The sequence below is a fragment of the Cynocephalus volans genome, chromosome 14, assembly GCF_027409185.1.
Source record: "Cynocephalus volans isolate mCynVol1 chromosome 14, mCynVol1.pri, whole genome shotgun sequence".
Taxonomy (NCBI): Eukaryota; Metazoa; Chordata; class Mammalia; order Dermoptera; family Cynocephalidae; genus Cynocephalus; species Cynocephalus volans.
The window spans coordinates 35,053,726-35,070,898 of record NC_084473.1 but is presented as its reverse complement, the minus strand read 5'-3'; the positions used below and the strand labels follow the sequence as shown (position 1 = coordinate 35,070,898).

Here is a 17,173-nt window from a genome sequence, read left to right as displayed (position 1 = left end):
TGTCTATTATTAACACATGCTTTAAAGAAAAGATAACTGTGCTGCAGGGCAATAGCTAAGAACAGAAAATAGTCTATCTGAAGGGGCGAGATGAGATCACTTTCTACTGAGCAGAGGGCTTAGAAGTGACATTCCAGGGAGCCTTCTAAGAACATGAGGGATTTTGATGAGTAGAGAGGAGATCATGCAGGCAATCTGGGCAAGGGGGATGGCATGAGTTCTGGAAAAGATATATTTGAGGAACATTGGGTATGCTAGTTTGTTGCCCTTAATTGCTGTAGGGAATGCTGTAAAATAGTTTGGATTGCATCTTAGAAGACCCTGAAGGTTAGTGTAAACTTTACAGCAACGAACTACCATTTTGAAACTACCACATAATTTTATAATTTTAAAAATTAGCCTAATTTAGGCTAAGTAGAAAATAAGTAAACTCACAGCAAAAGGGAATACTTTTATAAAGGCCGATAGCTATTTTTTAAAAAAGTGTTCAGGAAAAGCATTTTCAACTCCCTCTGCAGTACTTAAGGCAAGGTTCATCAATGGATGCTAAAACTATTGGATAAAAAGCTGTCGGGGAACAGGATCTTCACAAGGGTTTAAATATAATCCCACAGATGATGTATCATGTATAAAGGAGAAATGTACTATAAAGGTAGAGATCTGTGGTCACCACAATAACCAGGTGATTCAATTTACCATCACCCAAGGTGGAACAACCTAAAATTATACCCCTCCTGATGTGATATAAGAATTATACAATATCACATATTTCGTTTTCTTGCCCAAAGTGTTTAACTGGAATTCGATAATAAGGAAATTATTAGACAAATCCTGAATGTAGTCATTCTAATTAAGGTAATTGATTTGGGCTTTTCAAAAAAGTCAATGTTATGAAAAAAAGTGGGTAACTATTCTAGATAAGAGATTTCAGAGATGTAATGACCAAATGCAATACTCGAATCTTTATTGTGTTCTGGATATTTAAAAAGAAAAAACCCCAGCAAACAGCTATTAAAGACATTTTTGGGACATTTGAGAACATTTGAATAGATATTAGATGACAACATAGAATAATTGTTAATTTTCTCAGGTGTAATAATAGTATTGCGGTCATGCAGAAAATATTTTAATCTTAGGCAATGCATTCAGAAATATTTAGGGGTAAGATGTCATGATGTCTGCAAATTTTAAATGTTCAGCAAAAACCAATGTGTGTTTATACATAATATATATATATATATAGAGAGAGAGAGAGAGAGAGAGAACACAAATGTAAAATGTTAACCATTGAACAATTGGTAAATCTAGGTGAGGGTATATAGTTTATTTTATTATTCTTTGAACTTTTATGTAGGTTTGAAAATTTTCTGGGTGGAGAGTAATCTTTAAAAAAACTAATATGATCTGGTTTTGATGAATGAGGCTAAGAAAAACTAAATAATGTGGCCAGTTAGAGAGACTAGCCTTATTTTTACCTTCTCTCATTTTATTACTTCTATTCTTATGAAATAAATATAGCATCTTTAAGCAACTTTTATTTTTGAGTATATATTTTCTCAGCCTCAAAAATAGAGTAAATGAGACATATTCTCTTAATCAGAGGAGGAGAGGGGCAAGAGCCACATACTTTATTTGCTAATTAAAATGCACACACATGCAGAGATTTTGAAAGAGCCATTTTGATCTATTTGCTTCACTAGAAACAGACACTGTAGGGAATTTTTATCACTAAGCATACATTTATATTAAATATACACATATTTAACATACATATATATATACACATAACACACACGTGCACACTTAGCACATTATTTATGCTAAATATATCTAGCATATATACATACACACACATATATGTGAGTGTGTGTGCATGTGTGTGTATGGCCAGCTACATAATTTGTGGGACCCAGTCCAAAATGAAAATGTAGGGCCCTGTTCAAAAACAAAGTGAGCACTTCTGAGCATGGTCTTGTGCAACTGCACAGGTTGTATGTCTATGAAACCAGTTCTGTTTTGTGTGCACATGTGTGTGTATGGACATATATAGCATGTCTGTATCTGAGAAGAAATGTTTAAAAATAAAAATACAAGCTTTTCCAAGGCTCTACTATCCAGCAGACTTCCTAGGGACATAAACTCACAACATCCATTTCCCACTAAGTATTCACCATAACTTGAGGTTCTTGGCATGTTAACTTTTCATTATGGAATCTCAAATAATTTCAATATTATTCATATTTATTTTCATAAATTTTTATGTTCAAACATACACAAAAAGAAAATATTGAAACTCTATGTCATCATCCAGCTTCAACAAATATCAACATTTTGCATTTCTTGTTACATCTGCTCCCTTCCCTTCTGTTTGTTTCTTTTGCTGAAGTATTTTTAAAGTAAATATCAGGCATTATGTCATTGCACTTGGAATACTTAACAATGTATCTCTAACAGATAAGGTCGTTTTAATTTTAACAAAACCACAATATTATTTAACACTTCATAAAATTAACAAGATTCCTCAATTATTGTAAAATAATCTGTATTCAGTTTCCTATCTCAAAAATATCATTTTATTGTTTAAATCAGGATCGAACATTGCATTTGGTTGATATGTTTCTTTTACTCTATGACATTTACCCCTGTGTTTTATTTCTTTCTTCTTGCCATTTATTTGAGGAAGGAACTGGATTATATATGGCCTGTAGAATTTTCTTCATTCAGAATTTGGCTGATGGTATGCCCACGGTGTCTAGTTAGTTCTAGAAGCTTGGTTTGATTCTGGCTCAATTTTTTTCCCCCAAGAATACTCCATAGGTGATGCTGTATACTCTCTTCTGCATCACTTCAGGAGGAACATGATGTCTGATTGTGCCACTTTCAGTGATTTTAAGATTGATCGGTGGGTTCTGGTGGCATCATTCACTATAAAGCTTCTCATCAATCTCTCACCTAATGGTTTTAGCAGCCATTGGTGATTGTAGCCTGGATCCATTATTTCATTTTAGGGGTTGCAAAATAGTGATTTTCTGATTCTATCAAACCTCTTGCATTTATCATTTGTGATTCTTCCATAAAATTGAACTTTTTCTAAGGCTGAATGAGCAAGATGGAATAAATATTTGATTTATCAATTTTTATGAGTTAGTGCCCTAGCAGCCTCCAAAGGTGATAAATGACTACAGTCAGGCGTTGCTTAACGACAGGGGTACGTTTTGAGAGATGCATCATTAGGCGATTTTGTCATTGTGCAAACAAGACAAAGTGTACTTAACATAGGCTGTATGCTATTGCTTCCCGGCTACAAACTTGTACAGCATATTACTGTACTGAATACTGTAGGTAATTATAAGACAATTTGTGCTTCTAAACATAGAAAAGGAATTTTTCAGCTCTATTATAATCTTATGGGACTACTGTTGTATATGCTGCCCATTGTTGACTGAAACATTGTCGTGCAGCACATAACTATGTTTTTTAAGCAAACGAGTGGCCCAACCAGTATTTTGGAATAGTGTATATAGAATGGGTTGGAGTAGAAAGAGACTTTATTTGAAAAGTCCGAGCGCCAAAAGACTAAGAGGGCCTGAACAGTAGGAGGGGACAAAACCAAGAGGAGTTGGCAACTAATTGGATGTGGGGATTAAGGAAAAGGTAGGCATCAAAGATTACCTCCAGGTTTGTTTGAAGGTGAAAGAATGGCAGGATTCTGATGCCATCACAGAATATACAGGTTTCAATCAAACTAACCCCAGAAGAGCCACACATGTTTGAAAGGTATTTTGTCTCACATTTTTACCTATTACAGTTTTTAGTAATTTAGAATTTAAGCCAGTAGTAAGGCCACTGTACTTCTATCAACACAGTGAGGTTGGGCACATACAGGAGGTAAGATGTTCAATCCCATTTAGAGATGCTGAGTTTGAGGTGCTGCCAGAACATTCAGATGAAGATGAGACAAGACTGTAAGAAATGCAGGATAGGAAACATCTCCATTTAGATGTTTACTCTTTCTATCTAAACGTCCATCCAGTCCTCAATGTCTGCAATTCTTTGTGATTATAATCTATCTTAATCCTACATTTCCTCAAAGTGGTCACAAATGAAGGGACCACAGTTGACAGATGTAAAGTGACACCACTATTGGCCTAAATTCTAATAAAAACTGTAATAAGCATATCTGTGAGACAAATAAAAAGCTTCTCAAAGATGTGTGGCTTTTGGGGGGGTTAATTTGATTGAGATCTGTATTAATTTCTTACGGCTGTTGTAACAAATTACCACAAACTTAGTGGCTTAAAACCACACACATTTATTCTTACAGTTCTGGAAGCCAGAGTCTAAAATGAATTTCAGTCAGTTAAAGTTTTGGCAGGGCCATGCTCCTCTGGAGGCTTCCAGGATGCATCCCATGTTCAGTGTCACCTGAATAAGCCATAGCCACAGAGGTCTCTGTTTTAGCTGAAGGGGAGTTTGCACTCAATGGTTTCTTTTATGGTTTCTACCTTATGTTTTCAACTTTTTTTTCAATAATAGCTTTATTGACATATAGTTCACATAATATCCAATTCACCTAAGAGTACAATTCAATGGTGTTTAGTATATTCATAGAGTTATGCAACCATCACCATTAATTTTTAAAACATTTCTGTCAATCCAAAAAGAAAACCTATACCCATTAGCATTCTCTGCATTTTCTCCCAACTTCAGGCAACCACTCATCTACTTTCTGTCTCTGTAGATTTGCCCATTCTGGACATTTCATACAAAAAGAATCATGTACCATGAGGTCTTTTTCACTTAGTATAATGTTTTCAAGGTTTAACATGGTTGTAGCATGGATCGGTTCTTCATTCCCTTTTATTGCCAAGTAATATTCTATGGTACAGATATATCGCACTTTATGTATTCATTCATCAATTGATGGACATTTTGGGTTGTTCCCATTTTTTTGGCTATTATGAATAACGCTATCACAAACATTCGTGTACAAGTTTTACATGGACATGTTTTTATTTCTCTGGAATATATACTAGGAGTAGAATTGCTGGGTCATGTAATTCCTCCCTCATCATTTTGCATATTAATGTCCACCTTTCAGAACCCAAATTTGGTACTCCTTCCACAGTGTTCCACCATCTCCCACTCAAAATGAATCTTCTCTCTAGTACTTCCATTGTTTAGTACCTCTTTATCATGTTTACCAGTTTGCCTTGGATTTTGGTCATTCCTGCATGTCCGTTTCCCTCATTATACTGTGAATTTTTGGAAAGCAGGGGCAGGCTCTCTCATTTTTGTATACCCCAAGGCAGTGAGTGCATTGCCCTGCAGAAAGGAGGAACTCTTTAAGTGCTCTTGACTTCATGGGGAATAAAAGTTTAAGAATTTCATATGCTTAATCCTACAAAATGTGTCTAATATTTAATAATAATCACTTTCAAACTTCAACTATTAAGTGCTTGGCAAATAATGATTGCTGTAAACATGTGTAAGGAAAACTGATTTAGTACATTAAAAGTATTTATTCTGAATTTCAGAAGCCACAGTATTTTGGACTTATAGTTAAGAAAATGAGACATTTTAGAAATTCTAGATAGGTCTCTGAAAATAAGTGTTTTAAATTTCACATGTATGTTCTAATTAAATATTAGTAAGTCAAAAAATGCTTTTGAATGTTTTGCTTCTCTGTTTTCATTATTGTCTAGTTATGAAGTCATAAAAGGCCTATATGAATAAAAATAGTTTTTACTCACATTGAAAGCCTGTGTTTTAAACAATGGACAAAAATGGAGGGTATCTTCAAATCTCTAAGACTGGTCTAATTCTAGCTCTAGGCCTTTAAATGTAGACCACAACTTCAGATGGAGTCATGGGTTCCATCAAGGTTATTACCACATTCTCAGCATAATTATCATGAACACACTCAAGATATTCTAGGCCACTGGTCAGGTGGCGAGGTGTCCCATAGTCAGTAAGAGGAGAAAGGGAAGTCAGTTCCTAACTCTATTCCATCTGAAGCTATCCCTATGGCTTTGGGATGACTGTATGTTAGTGTGTTGGCTGAAATGACAGGAAAGGACTTGACTGTAATTCTAAGGGAAAGATATACCCCTTTGTTTTAGTCAGTAATACAACTTTATTATTTTTTTAAACAAAAAAGTAAATATTAAATAGTATCCAACCATAAAAGCAAATATTTTATATATACATTTACATTCATAAAAATAATTAGTTTTCTGGATGAAGAACTGAGGCCCAGGAGTTAACTAGATTAGTGGTTCTCAAGCTCCGCTTCATCTTAGAATCAAAGGTAGTGATTCCCAAGCCACAGTGACCAATTACATCAGAATATCTGGGGGTGGGGTCCTTGTATTATTATTTTTTAAAGCTCCCCAAGTTAAACTTGAGAACAAGAGATTTAGGTCATAGTAGGTCAGAGATGAATACAAGTTGTACCATTGATTATCTTAACCTTTGCAAGTGTAGGTAAGCTTTTGCTATTTTCTTGTGTATACTGTTTTTAATAAAAGGAAGAACTTGATCTCTTGCTCAATGTGACTGAAAAGTGAGCTATAAAATCAGGTGAGATCACAACTCTATCTAAAGAATAGTGGTGTTCTATATTTAACCTACAGCACTAGTTCTTATCCTCAGGTTCTTATCAGGTTCATCCTTGGGACTTCAAAATAAATACAGATATCCAGGAACTACGCTAGACTAGTTGAATCAAAATCATTAGGGGAGATACCTGAACATATGAGCTTTTTAAAAAGTTCATGATTTTGATGCCTGACCCTGTATGAAGCTCTCAAGTGGTGTGCCTCATGGAATGTTCTTAACTGGATTCAGTTAAATTACAGGGAAGTAGATTCCAGTTTAAGAGAAAAAACTTTAAAAATAATTTAGAGCTACCCAGCAATGGAATGTTTTTAAAAAAGTGAGCTCTCTGTGGCTGGAAGAATAAAGGCAGAGGTTGGATTACCACCTGCTGGGAATGTTGTCAAGGGGTTTCCAAATCCAATAAGTACTTGGATCACATGACATTTAAGGTTTCCCCTAATTCTTAAGTCTCCTTAGCAAACATTTGCAACATATCACTTACAATGGATATATACACTACCATGAAAACCCACAATTTTATCAGAAATATAATTACTTTGTCTCTAAAACTGATTAAAATTTAATAGTATTAATGGAACATTGCCTCTGACATCAGTTTTACTGAGGAGAATACTTTTCCCCTCCCCTTCATTACTGGATGAAGGGAAAGGAACTTCTCTTTGCTCTTTGGGAAAGAAGAGTGTGGGAACAAGCTCTCTGAGCACTCATTCATTCCCTCCCAGCAGATAAGTGTTTTATACAATGGGTGATATTGGGAGAAGGAACTGAGTATGTGTGGCCCAGCACCTGCTGTGTTCCCTAACCTTGAGAGCTAACTGGCGTCAGAATGCAAAGATGGGTTCTGCCCCTGCAAGGCAGAGGCCTGCAGCTCTCTCCAATCAGGGAGAAATATTAGGGGGTCTAACTGGAGAAAAAGTCAACTTTGTTTTCTGTTTCAGCTTCATCACTGGTAAAGCTGATATTTTGACCTCCCTCTGACTCCATGTCTTACTTCTCAATTTGTTCCAAAGTGAAGAGGGGAATAAAAGAGTTACATATTGGTATCCTTAAATCCCACATCACAATACAGCTATAAATTATAATTGCCCATGTTTATGATACTTGTGCTCTGAAAGAGCATTCCATTACTTTTTTCAGTGAACAATTATATTCCAAAGTATAAAGTACATGTAAAATACAAAAAGAATAAAACATTATATAAAGGCCCTCTTTCTTTACTGGCATAAAAAATTTGGGAATTCTAATTGCTGAATTGTCTATCTCTAGGAAGCAATAATATTTTTCAAGTTTTCACTTTATTAGGAATAATCTTAGTCATGATCTGCAGAAGTTGGTCCTGGGCAATTTGTAGATAAGTCTTCTTTATCTGTAATTTATGTGAGGAAAATAAAAGATTAATACAACTTTTATGGTAAACTATTGTAGAAAATTATTTCAATATAATATGCATTTTTGATCTGCTATTTTTGCTACTTTGCCAAACAAGCCAGGAAAAGATAAAAACAATAGCCAAAAATTTTTCACTTCCAAGTTCAAAGTCCTTAAATACAAATTAGCAAAAGCAGCTTGAGCAAATGTGTTAGGAGAAGCACTTGGCTTTATAAGACTTTTGGCAAGTTTTAAACCATTTCTTTCCTTGCAATGAAAAAAATGGAACAGATTTCAACATATCTCATTTTTTATGGTTCAAAAATAATATTCCATTTAACTATATAAAAATTAAGTTTGAAAACTTTAATATAAATATCTTTCAGATATCTGTAGCCAAAGAAAGAATCTTTAAAAATAATACATGAAAAAATTTGTCATCCTCAAGTTATTCTAAAATTGTTTCTTTTGAAACAAAAGACTGAAAAATTCCCTTCTGCACATTCAGTTTCTGAAAAGTTAAAAACAACTTTAATAAAGGCCTCAATTATTTCTATATTCACTATTTAAGACATTGGTCCCACATTGCCATTTGAATGGAATAAGAAATTTCCATTGTTTGTGGGAAATCTGACTTTTACTAAAACTCAAAGAGCATTCAGGTTCAATGTTTTTAAAAAGCATAAATTTATCTTCTTACCTTCATAGGCTGTTCCACACCAAATACAATACAGATGTTCTTCTCTTAAATAACTAGTCAGTATTTGTAATTTTTCCAGTACCTAGATATAGAATACAAACATGTTAATAGTTCACATTTAACAGAACCTTGTTTTCTGGTCTCTTAGATCATGCTGAATTAGGATAAAGCTATAAATCTTCTGCTGTACTCTCAAACAGTTATTAGAGGTGTCAAGGGCAGAAGTAGTATATTTGAACATGTTCCACTTTACTAACCACCCTGAGATTTTCACAAGTCTGTCAGACACAATGGAGAACACTTGTTAACATTTAGAAAATAGTTTTTGGCTGACTGTATTATAATTAGCATCCTTTAAGGATCCCTTCTACTTTCAAGGCATCTACCTCTCCCAAATGGGGTGAAGGAAGTTCTCATCAGTGGTCTACCAATTAAGTGTAACAAAGGCTTTTCATATGTGAATATTTTCATTCAAGTAACTATAGGAGTATATCTTCCTTTCTTAAATAATCTCCACTTTCTTTTGATTGTGTTTTTTGTTTTGTCTTGCCTATGGGTGGGGGAAAGAGGTATGCATTAGAATCACTTCCAGAAGTTTAACAGGAAACAAGGTATAAATTAAAATCCTTTACATTTGCAGCCAAATACTTTACATGTACAGTATTTTTGCAGTAAAATACATTAAATTTCATCCAAACTGAAGTTGAGGTGAAAAGTCAAACTGAAGCTAAAGAAAAAATTATGTGAAAGTTTTGATTCAGGGTTAATAAAATAATCCTGTAATGCAGCATTTCTCAACCAGGGGTTATTTTTACCCTCACAAGACATTTAGTAATGTCTGGAGACATTTTTGATTGTCATAAGGGAAGGTGCAACTGGCATATGATGGGCAGAAGCTGAGGATGCTGCCAAACATCTTACAATATACAGGACACCCCATAACAAAGAGTTACCCAGCTCAAAGTGTCAACAGTGCCAAGGTTGAGACAGCTCACTATGAAGGAAATGGTGCCAAAACATACACTTAAATCTTCACTCTTATATTCATCCTCATCCTGTTCTTTTTCTTCTTCTTCTTCTTCAGCTTCCTCTTCAAGTTTCAACCAGTACCATGCCTCCCTGGGAACCTGAATATTCTGAAAATTCAAAATTATTCAATTATTCTGGTTTTTCTTTTTTTTTTTTTACTTTTTACTTTTTTGGTGGTTGGCTGGTACACCTTGACTTTGGTGTTATAACACTGAGAATTATTCTCAAATAAACATAGCTAAGCACAAGACAATCACAAGTATGTTCATGTCACATGAATTCATTCTTTTAATAAATATTTACTGAGTGCTGTTTTAAGAGTGAAGCACTATACCACGAACTACAGGAATGCAAAGTCCAATTAGAATAATATTGTCTCCAAGCTGCTACTGACAGTCTAGTGGGAAAGATAAGCTATGGGTATAAAATACTAAATATAAGTTAGGAAACCATAAACGTCATGAAATACATTCAAAATAAAGTACTATGGAAATACAGAAAAGTGAGAGATTGCATCCAGCAATCTATTTACATATGAGAGAAATTTTACAAAAAATTTTCAGACTTTAGGCAAAGTCATTTTATTTTGATAATACCTGAAACCCTAAGATAAAAGCGAAGATAGAATTTTTTTTAAAACAGTCAAATCTGAAATAGATGGCATTCCACCTTGACTTTACTGTTTAAATGGACTGAAAATAGGGTATTCTGATTTATCAAATATTATGGAGAACCAAATTTCTACTCATACCACTCCTGAGTAATTAATATTCAAATAAGCAGAGAACAATTAAATTTAAAAATGTTATCTTACCCTTATTGGATAATTCAGACAGCTCAGGTTCCTACAGCAAATAAGCCATTGTTGTATCAATTATCACAGATCAGTAATGCACATTAAATGAAAGCTTTAATGGGTAGAAGGTGGATAAACCAAACTTAGAGTTTTGTTGTTTTTTTAAAAAATAAAAATATATGGCAAATTATTCTAGGTGCCAAAACACTTTACCAAACTGAAAGCAGGAAAGAAGCTTACGTTCTGGATATCCAATTGGTGACAGGCTCGCTGACTTCTTTTAAGATCTCCTTCTATCTTCATTTCATCTTGCTTATTTTTAAGTCGCATTCTAATTGAAAGAAAAAATTATACACTAAAAGTCTATATTCTCTTTAACCATTTTATATACCTAAGTACCAGAAAACATACCACAATAAAGAGGAAATGAAACCAAGAACAGCTCAAATATACAATTTTACCGAAACTGTTCTGCAACTTTTTCTTCAGCTTGGTTTTTCATGTGAATCTTTCTTCTGTAGCTTTCTAATTTTTCCTCTGCTTTCCGTTTTAACAATGCCTCATGACCAATGCCACTTTTCCCTATTCAAACAGAAAATTCTGATGAGAAACTTACTGCCTTTGTACTTAAAAACACGACAATTTAAGTATTTACAGATTAAATGCAATTCTCATTTGAGTACAATCAGTCAAAATCATTTGACTAGAATGATAGGAGAAAACACTAGAGGTTTTTTTTTTTTGTACAAGGCCAAACACAGAATCTGATTTTCACAAAGATCATTAGTCTCATCAGATGAGACTAATATAAGATGGTAATACTAAACAAATATTTTAAAATCAGGAAAACAGTATCAAATGTCATACTTTTATATAAATACAATCAATATAACATATTTTTTCTCCTGAATTTATTCAAAGTATCAGCAAAACATTTAATAAATAAATCTGTCTCAGAACACTTTTAGGATATTTCCTAAAATGGTGGTCAAAACTAGCATTGTACTTTCAGTGGTTACAATGATTTTTTGTCCTATTTTTGTAATTTAAATTTTATTTTATACTTACTCAAACTCAGTTTTATTTATAGTTTAAAAGGTTTAGAAGTTTAAAAATTTTACTGAGGACTCATTATGATAAGAACTATAATAGTATCATCATAAAAAAGTATTTAATGACCAAATATATGTGGTAGATTTAAGCGTAAGTTATTAATGGTAAACATGATCCAAAGTAAGTACATACCCGTTTTGACATTGAGAGGAATCGGTTCAACAATACCATCTCCTAAAAAAAAAGAACAAAACACAAACTTTAGAAATTCTTCCTCAAACTACAGGTCCTTATAGTATGCAACTTTACAATGTACTGTACATGTCCTCTCCAGTTTCAGTGTTATCCAAAATTGAAATCTAAACATCAATACTCTATACAATCAAATACCTCCCTTGCTTTTTAATATCTAGACATCAATAAGGTTGTCACAGCCTCTTGTGCCACCTGAAGGTGGGGTTTTAAGGAGTGACAACACTGATATTATAGGTCCAAGAGGGTGACAGCCTTAAGAGAAAGCAAAGCAATTACAATCAAGGAGAGAAGAAAAGAAAAATAGTTTGCAGAAGCTACTATAAATATATAGGTTCTACAGCTTAATAAGCAGTTTCACTTCCTAAAAAGAGAGTTGAGAATTGAGCTTCTCCAATTGGATGGCCACTCAGACAGCTGCCACAGGTACAGAGCAAGCACGGCAGAGTCCTGCCTTTGTCTTCAATGTTGTTTCACTGTCCTCTGGCCATGTACTTCTCAACCCATCACTTGTTACCATTCTTGGCTGCCTCCATTATAAGTCACATGAACCCCAGTTGTTAGTGCCTCCAACGCTGAACTGGGCTGACAAGCAGCTCTTGATGGCACATATAGTGTCAAATGGATGTGGGAAGATGAAAGTTCTCTATAAGGCTTGTTAGCATGTGGAGACTAAGAAGCTTAAGTTATTTTAATTTCTGTGTAGCTAGATAAAGAGTCATCTCTGGTCTTCATCAATAAATTACAATTGGGTGGTTAGGAATGCCTGTATATTTCCAAGTGTGACTTACCACTCTTGCCAAGAGCCTGACCACTTTTATATCCCATCTTTTGGAGCAAAGCAAACCCTTTGTTTTCACAGCCTAGTGCATTCTTCAACCCAATGTCACGTCTTTCTTGTTCTTCTTCTTTTAAACTCTTCTGCCTATTTTTCAAATTGGCTTTCTGTTGCTTTTCTTCTTTTCGACGGGCTTCTCGGATTTGCCTCAGCATTGGCAATCCTGGTCTGATATCTTCTCTGAACAATAAGGGAAAAGGTTATTTTGGATTAGTACATGAAGTTTTTTCATAACTTTGCACTTACTCACTTGACACTAATATTTCAGCAGTTCAACACTACCTCTATGATCACCTTTCTTGTCATTGATATAATCAATGACCTCCAAGAATGGCTGTTTTTGTAGAAATGATAAAGGCTGGTGTCAGATTGTAGGAAACTAAAGAAAGTATAGAGTTGAAGAAATTAGAAATAGTAAATTTAGACTAATTTTTTTTTAAAGGTTGGCAATAATAAGGAGCAAAGCTGAATAGTAGCTAGAAAAGACAGTAAGAGGAAATAAAGGAAAAGGAGCAAATTTCCTTGGAAGACAGCAATAAAATGGATCAAGGGTAGATGTAAAATGGTTAGCATTAAAAGGGAGGAAGGGTCTCCTAGTATATTTGTATGGACACATAAGAGGTATTTCCATGAAACAATAAGACTAACTTTCCAATTTCATATTTAAAATCAATGTTATTGCTTAATAATCTATACATGTCTTATACATATCATTACATTAGATGTGCCCATTTACTTACTGGACATTAATGAAGGAATCAGACATATAGTCCTCTTCTTCTGCCATGTTCAACTTCATATGACAATTGTATCTACAAATCAAATAGAATAAAGTAAAAATTACTTCTGTTTTTTTAGTTTATCGAAATGGAAATACACCTTTATATATCCCCAGACATGGGCCTTTTCTAGAGCTCTACTACATATTCAAGTGCCTTTTGGACATCTTTATCTGTGGAGCTCTCAAACTCAACAATCCAATTATCTTTCCCCCAAAACCTCCTACATCCCCTATATTTCCACATTAATGTCACCACTATCTCCCCCTTCCTTTCAGCAAAGCATGAGATGCCATCCTTCATAATATGACCTCTTACTCTCCTTAGGGATTCATTACTCAAGCCACATAAGTTTCTCATTGCCCCTTGAACATACCACAAACTTTCCTTCCTTCTAAGCCAAGGCTACGCTCCTTCACAAAAACCTCTCCTGAACACTCCAGGCCTCTCTCTATAGTACTTATTGTTAAAGCTGCTCATTTGGAACTTGATATAGTTAACATCTCATTTATATGGAAATATCTTGTGGGACGGTTTCCATCCAAAATAGTTAAAACCATGTAATTATTAATCCTTACAGGGTTAAAATAATTATCTAGAAAAGTACTTCTCAAACTTTATCATGTATATGAATTACCCCAGGATCTTCTTAAAATGCAGGATCTGGTATTCTGGGGCTGGAACCCAGAGTTCTGCACTTCTAACACGTTCCCAGGCAGTCAATGCTGCTAGTCCAGTTGCTGGATACAAAAGTGTAGACATTTGTTACAGTGCACATATGCTATTTTTTCCTGCCCACCATCCTTTCCTTTGGGAGCCCAGCTCTCTGCCCTCCATGTGATTCTAGAGGAGGATGGCATCATCAGTACCCTATATTCCCCTGGGTCCAAAGATGGCCAATTATAGTGCCCAGCAAAATGGCAGGGGATGACCTTACCAGAGCAAATAAGCATCTCTTCCCTTACATGATAAGAATGTATGGGTTGCGGGGGAAAGAAGTTCTCTCCATTGGGGTTTCTGAACTGGGAGTATTTGAAGTTGGGCTGTGGCTGGCCATCTTCTTGGCCATATGAGGAGAACCTGTCTGCAGAATGAAGCCAGAGAGAGAAAATGGACAAAGATAGGCCCCAAATACTCCAATTCTAGTTTCCAAGGCCCTGGAACTCATTCTTCAAGTCATTCTTTGATGCTGTGACCTAGCATTCTTTCTAGCTACATGGACTAATACATCTCTGCATTACTTAAGCTAGCTTGAATAGGGGTTCTATCAACTGTAACCAAGAGTCTGGACAATTACACTGGATGAAAAAAAGACCACTGTACTTGTTTTTAATATTTTTAATGTACATTCCCAACTAGACTATAAGACACAAAGACAAGTCCCCTATATCCTCACTATGTACCACTGTGTCCCAAACATTGTTATAAATGTTCAGCTGTGATGAGGACAAAAAGAGTCTTTCATATGTATGATTTTGTAATAATAGAATAATACTCTTTTCTATGTCAACATGTAAAATTTTTTTCAAAAACTTCTTTACATAAGTACTGAAAATCACATAAAATAAATGTACAGCTTAATGAATTATTATGAGGCAAACACTCTTGTAACCATGTGGTACCCTTCAAGACTGTCCCCAATGGGCTGGCTGGTTAGCTCGCTCAGTTGGTTAGAGCATGATGCTAACACCAAGGTCCAGGGTTTGATCCCTGTACCAGCCAGCTGCAAAAAAATACAACAACAAAAAACACAAGATTGTTTCTAATGATTCTTGCCCCTTGGTTTTCAATATCCTGTGTTGCCTCCTCCCACAGTGTACAGAGTTGACCTGCGTAACTAACAGGATTTAAGAAATAATGGAGTGTGACTTTTGGTCATAACAGACACTGCAACGCTTAGATCACTCTAACTCTGAAGTTAGTTAGATGACTCACTTGAAGAAAGTCAGCTGTCACATAATGAGAACACTCAAGAAGCCTGAGGGAGAAGTCCACGTGGGAAGAACTGAGGCCTCCTGTCAAAAGTCTGCACAAATCATGAGCCACATGAATGGGCCACCTCGGAAATGGATCCTCTAGTCCCTGTTAAACCTTCAGATGACTCAGCCTAGGCTGGCATCATCACAACTCAGGAAATTCCAAGTTAAGATAAGATGCTAACAAATTCCTTACTCTCAAAAACTGCGAGATAATAAGTGATTATAGTTATTTTAAGCTGCTAAATTTGGGGATAATTTTTTATACAGCAAAAGATAATACAAACCATTACCCATACCAGGAGACAGACGTCGTTACCCATACCTTATCGGCCGACCAGGAGCCCTCTTTGTCCCCTACTCAACTGCAGTCCTCCTTTAGTTCTAGCATTAGTCACTATTCTGTCTTTTGTGGAAATCACTTCCTTCTTTTTCTTTATAGTTTCATTATCCACGTGTGCATCCTTAAACATTATAAGTTAACTTTGCCTGTTTTTTAATTATAAAAATGTGTACAATCATATAGAGTATTTGTGGGAATTCATCCACTGTTTCTAAACCTCATATTCTTAATTTGTAATAATAGTATTTTCTACACATAATGGTTTAGCGCGTACCCAGTATATCATCTTTTAAAAAAAAAACATTTAACTATCATTAACAACTCCACAAGGTAGGAATTGTTAGTCCCGATTACCAGTTGGAGAAATTAAGGCTCAGTATGGCTAAATGACTTGCTCAAAAACCACAAAGAACGCAGGTCTAAGTGGTCTTACTACTGCAACTAGGATTAGATTACTTTTTGAGGGACACATTTAGCTCTGAAGTGCTAAGCAGACCTGAATATGAGTTCACAGGTTCTTTTTTTTTTTTTTTTTTTTTTGTCCTTTTTGTAACCGGTAAGGGGATCGCAACCCTTGGCTCGGTGCCGTCCGCACTGCGCTCAGCCAGTGAGCGCACCGGGCATCCCTATAAAGGATCCGAACCCGCGGCAGGAGCGCCGCTGCGCTCCCAAGCGCCGCACTCTCCCGAGTGTGCCACGGGGCCGGCCCTACAGGTTCTTTTTAAAGCCCACTTTTATCAGTACAATATACTTTAACATCATCCATTTCCATCAAACACAAGCATAAACTTCACAAGGCGATAATATTGGCAGAGATAACGATGGCTTGGACCAGAGTGACAGCCGTGGAAGTAGTCGGAATCTGGGTGTATCTGGAGGTAGAGCCTACAAGATTTGCTGATGGATTGGAGATGTGAAAGAACGACGTCTAGACTGTGCCAAGCTTTTGGCCTGAATACCAGCAAGAATGGAGTTAACATCTGAGAGTGGGAAGGTTTCAGGAGCCTGTGTTTTTGTGACAGAGAGGAGGCGAGGAAGTGGCTCCAAGAGGAAGTGGTTCCAGACACAGAGTCCCTTTACACATCCCAGTGGAGAGATGGGCCCAGTAGTTGGATATACAGTAGGAAGGTAACAAGAGATGCCTCACTCCCAAACACTTCCCTCAGGTATCGTTGATCCCTTCCCTCCAGCGTTCTTCTCGGCTGCAAGCGTCCTACAGACGTAACTACCCACGGATGAGAACGTAGTTCATGGTGTGATGGGGTGTCACAGCCAGCGCACACCGCCCTTTATCATGCTATAAGGTGTCCTCAGACTCTTACCTACCTAACAGCTCTACCCGTTCCGGACCAGTCCCGGGGAGTCCGCACTGCGCATGCGCCCACCAACCTCGCGGGACCTCTGGGTCTAGGCTCGCA

The 17,173-nt window shown here is 35.9% G+C and overlaps 1 protein-coding gene across 1 annotated transcript; it reads right to left on the bottom strand.

The window, feature by feature from the left end:
• Positions 1-6,244: 6,244 nt before the first annotated feature.
• GPATCH11 (G-patch domain containing 11) lies at positions 6,245-17,145 on the bottom strand. The gene is made up of 9 exons (XM_063078580.1): positions 17,082-17,145; positions 13,398-13,469; positions 12,611-12,837; positions 11,760-11,801; positions 10,976-11,096; positions 10,755-10,845; positions 9,712-9,825; positions 8,690-8,771; positions 6,245-7,987 (listed from the first exon to the last, which is right to left on the bottom strand). The coding sequence occupies exons 2-9, from the start codon at positions 13,454-13,456 to the stop codon at positions 7,932-7,934; spliced, it is 792 nt and encodes a 263-aa protein (XP_062934650.1). The 5' UTR covers positions 13,457-13,469; positions 17,082-17,145; the 3' UTR covers positions 6,245-7,931.
• Between the last annotated feature and the right edge of the window lie 28 nt (positions 17,146-17,173).

Excerpts from the sequence above, each read along its gene's own strand:
- GPATCH11 (XM_063078580.1), bottom strand. The coding sequence starts at position 13,456 with ATGAAGTTGAACATGGCAGAAGAAGAGGACTATATGTCTGATTCCTTC. Across the intron at positions 11,802-12,610 it reads TCAGGCTCTTGGCAAGAGTG|GAGATGGTATTGTTGAACCG; the intron begins GTAAGTCACACT and ends CTTTTTTTTTAG. Across the intron at positions 7,988-8,689 it reads GTGTGGAACAGCCTATGAAG|ATAAAGAAGACTTATCTACA; the intron begins GTAAGAAGATAA and ends CATAAATTACAG.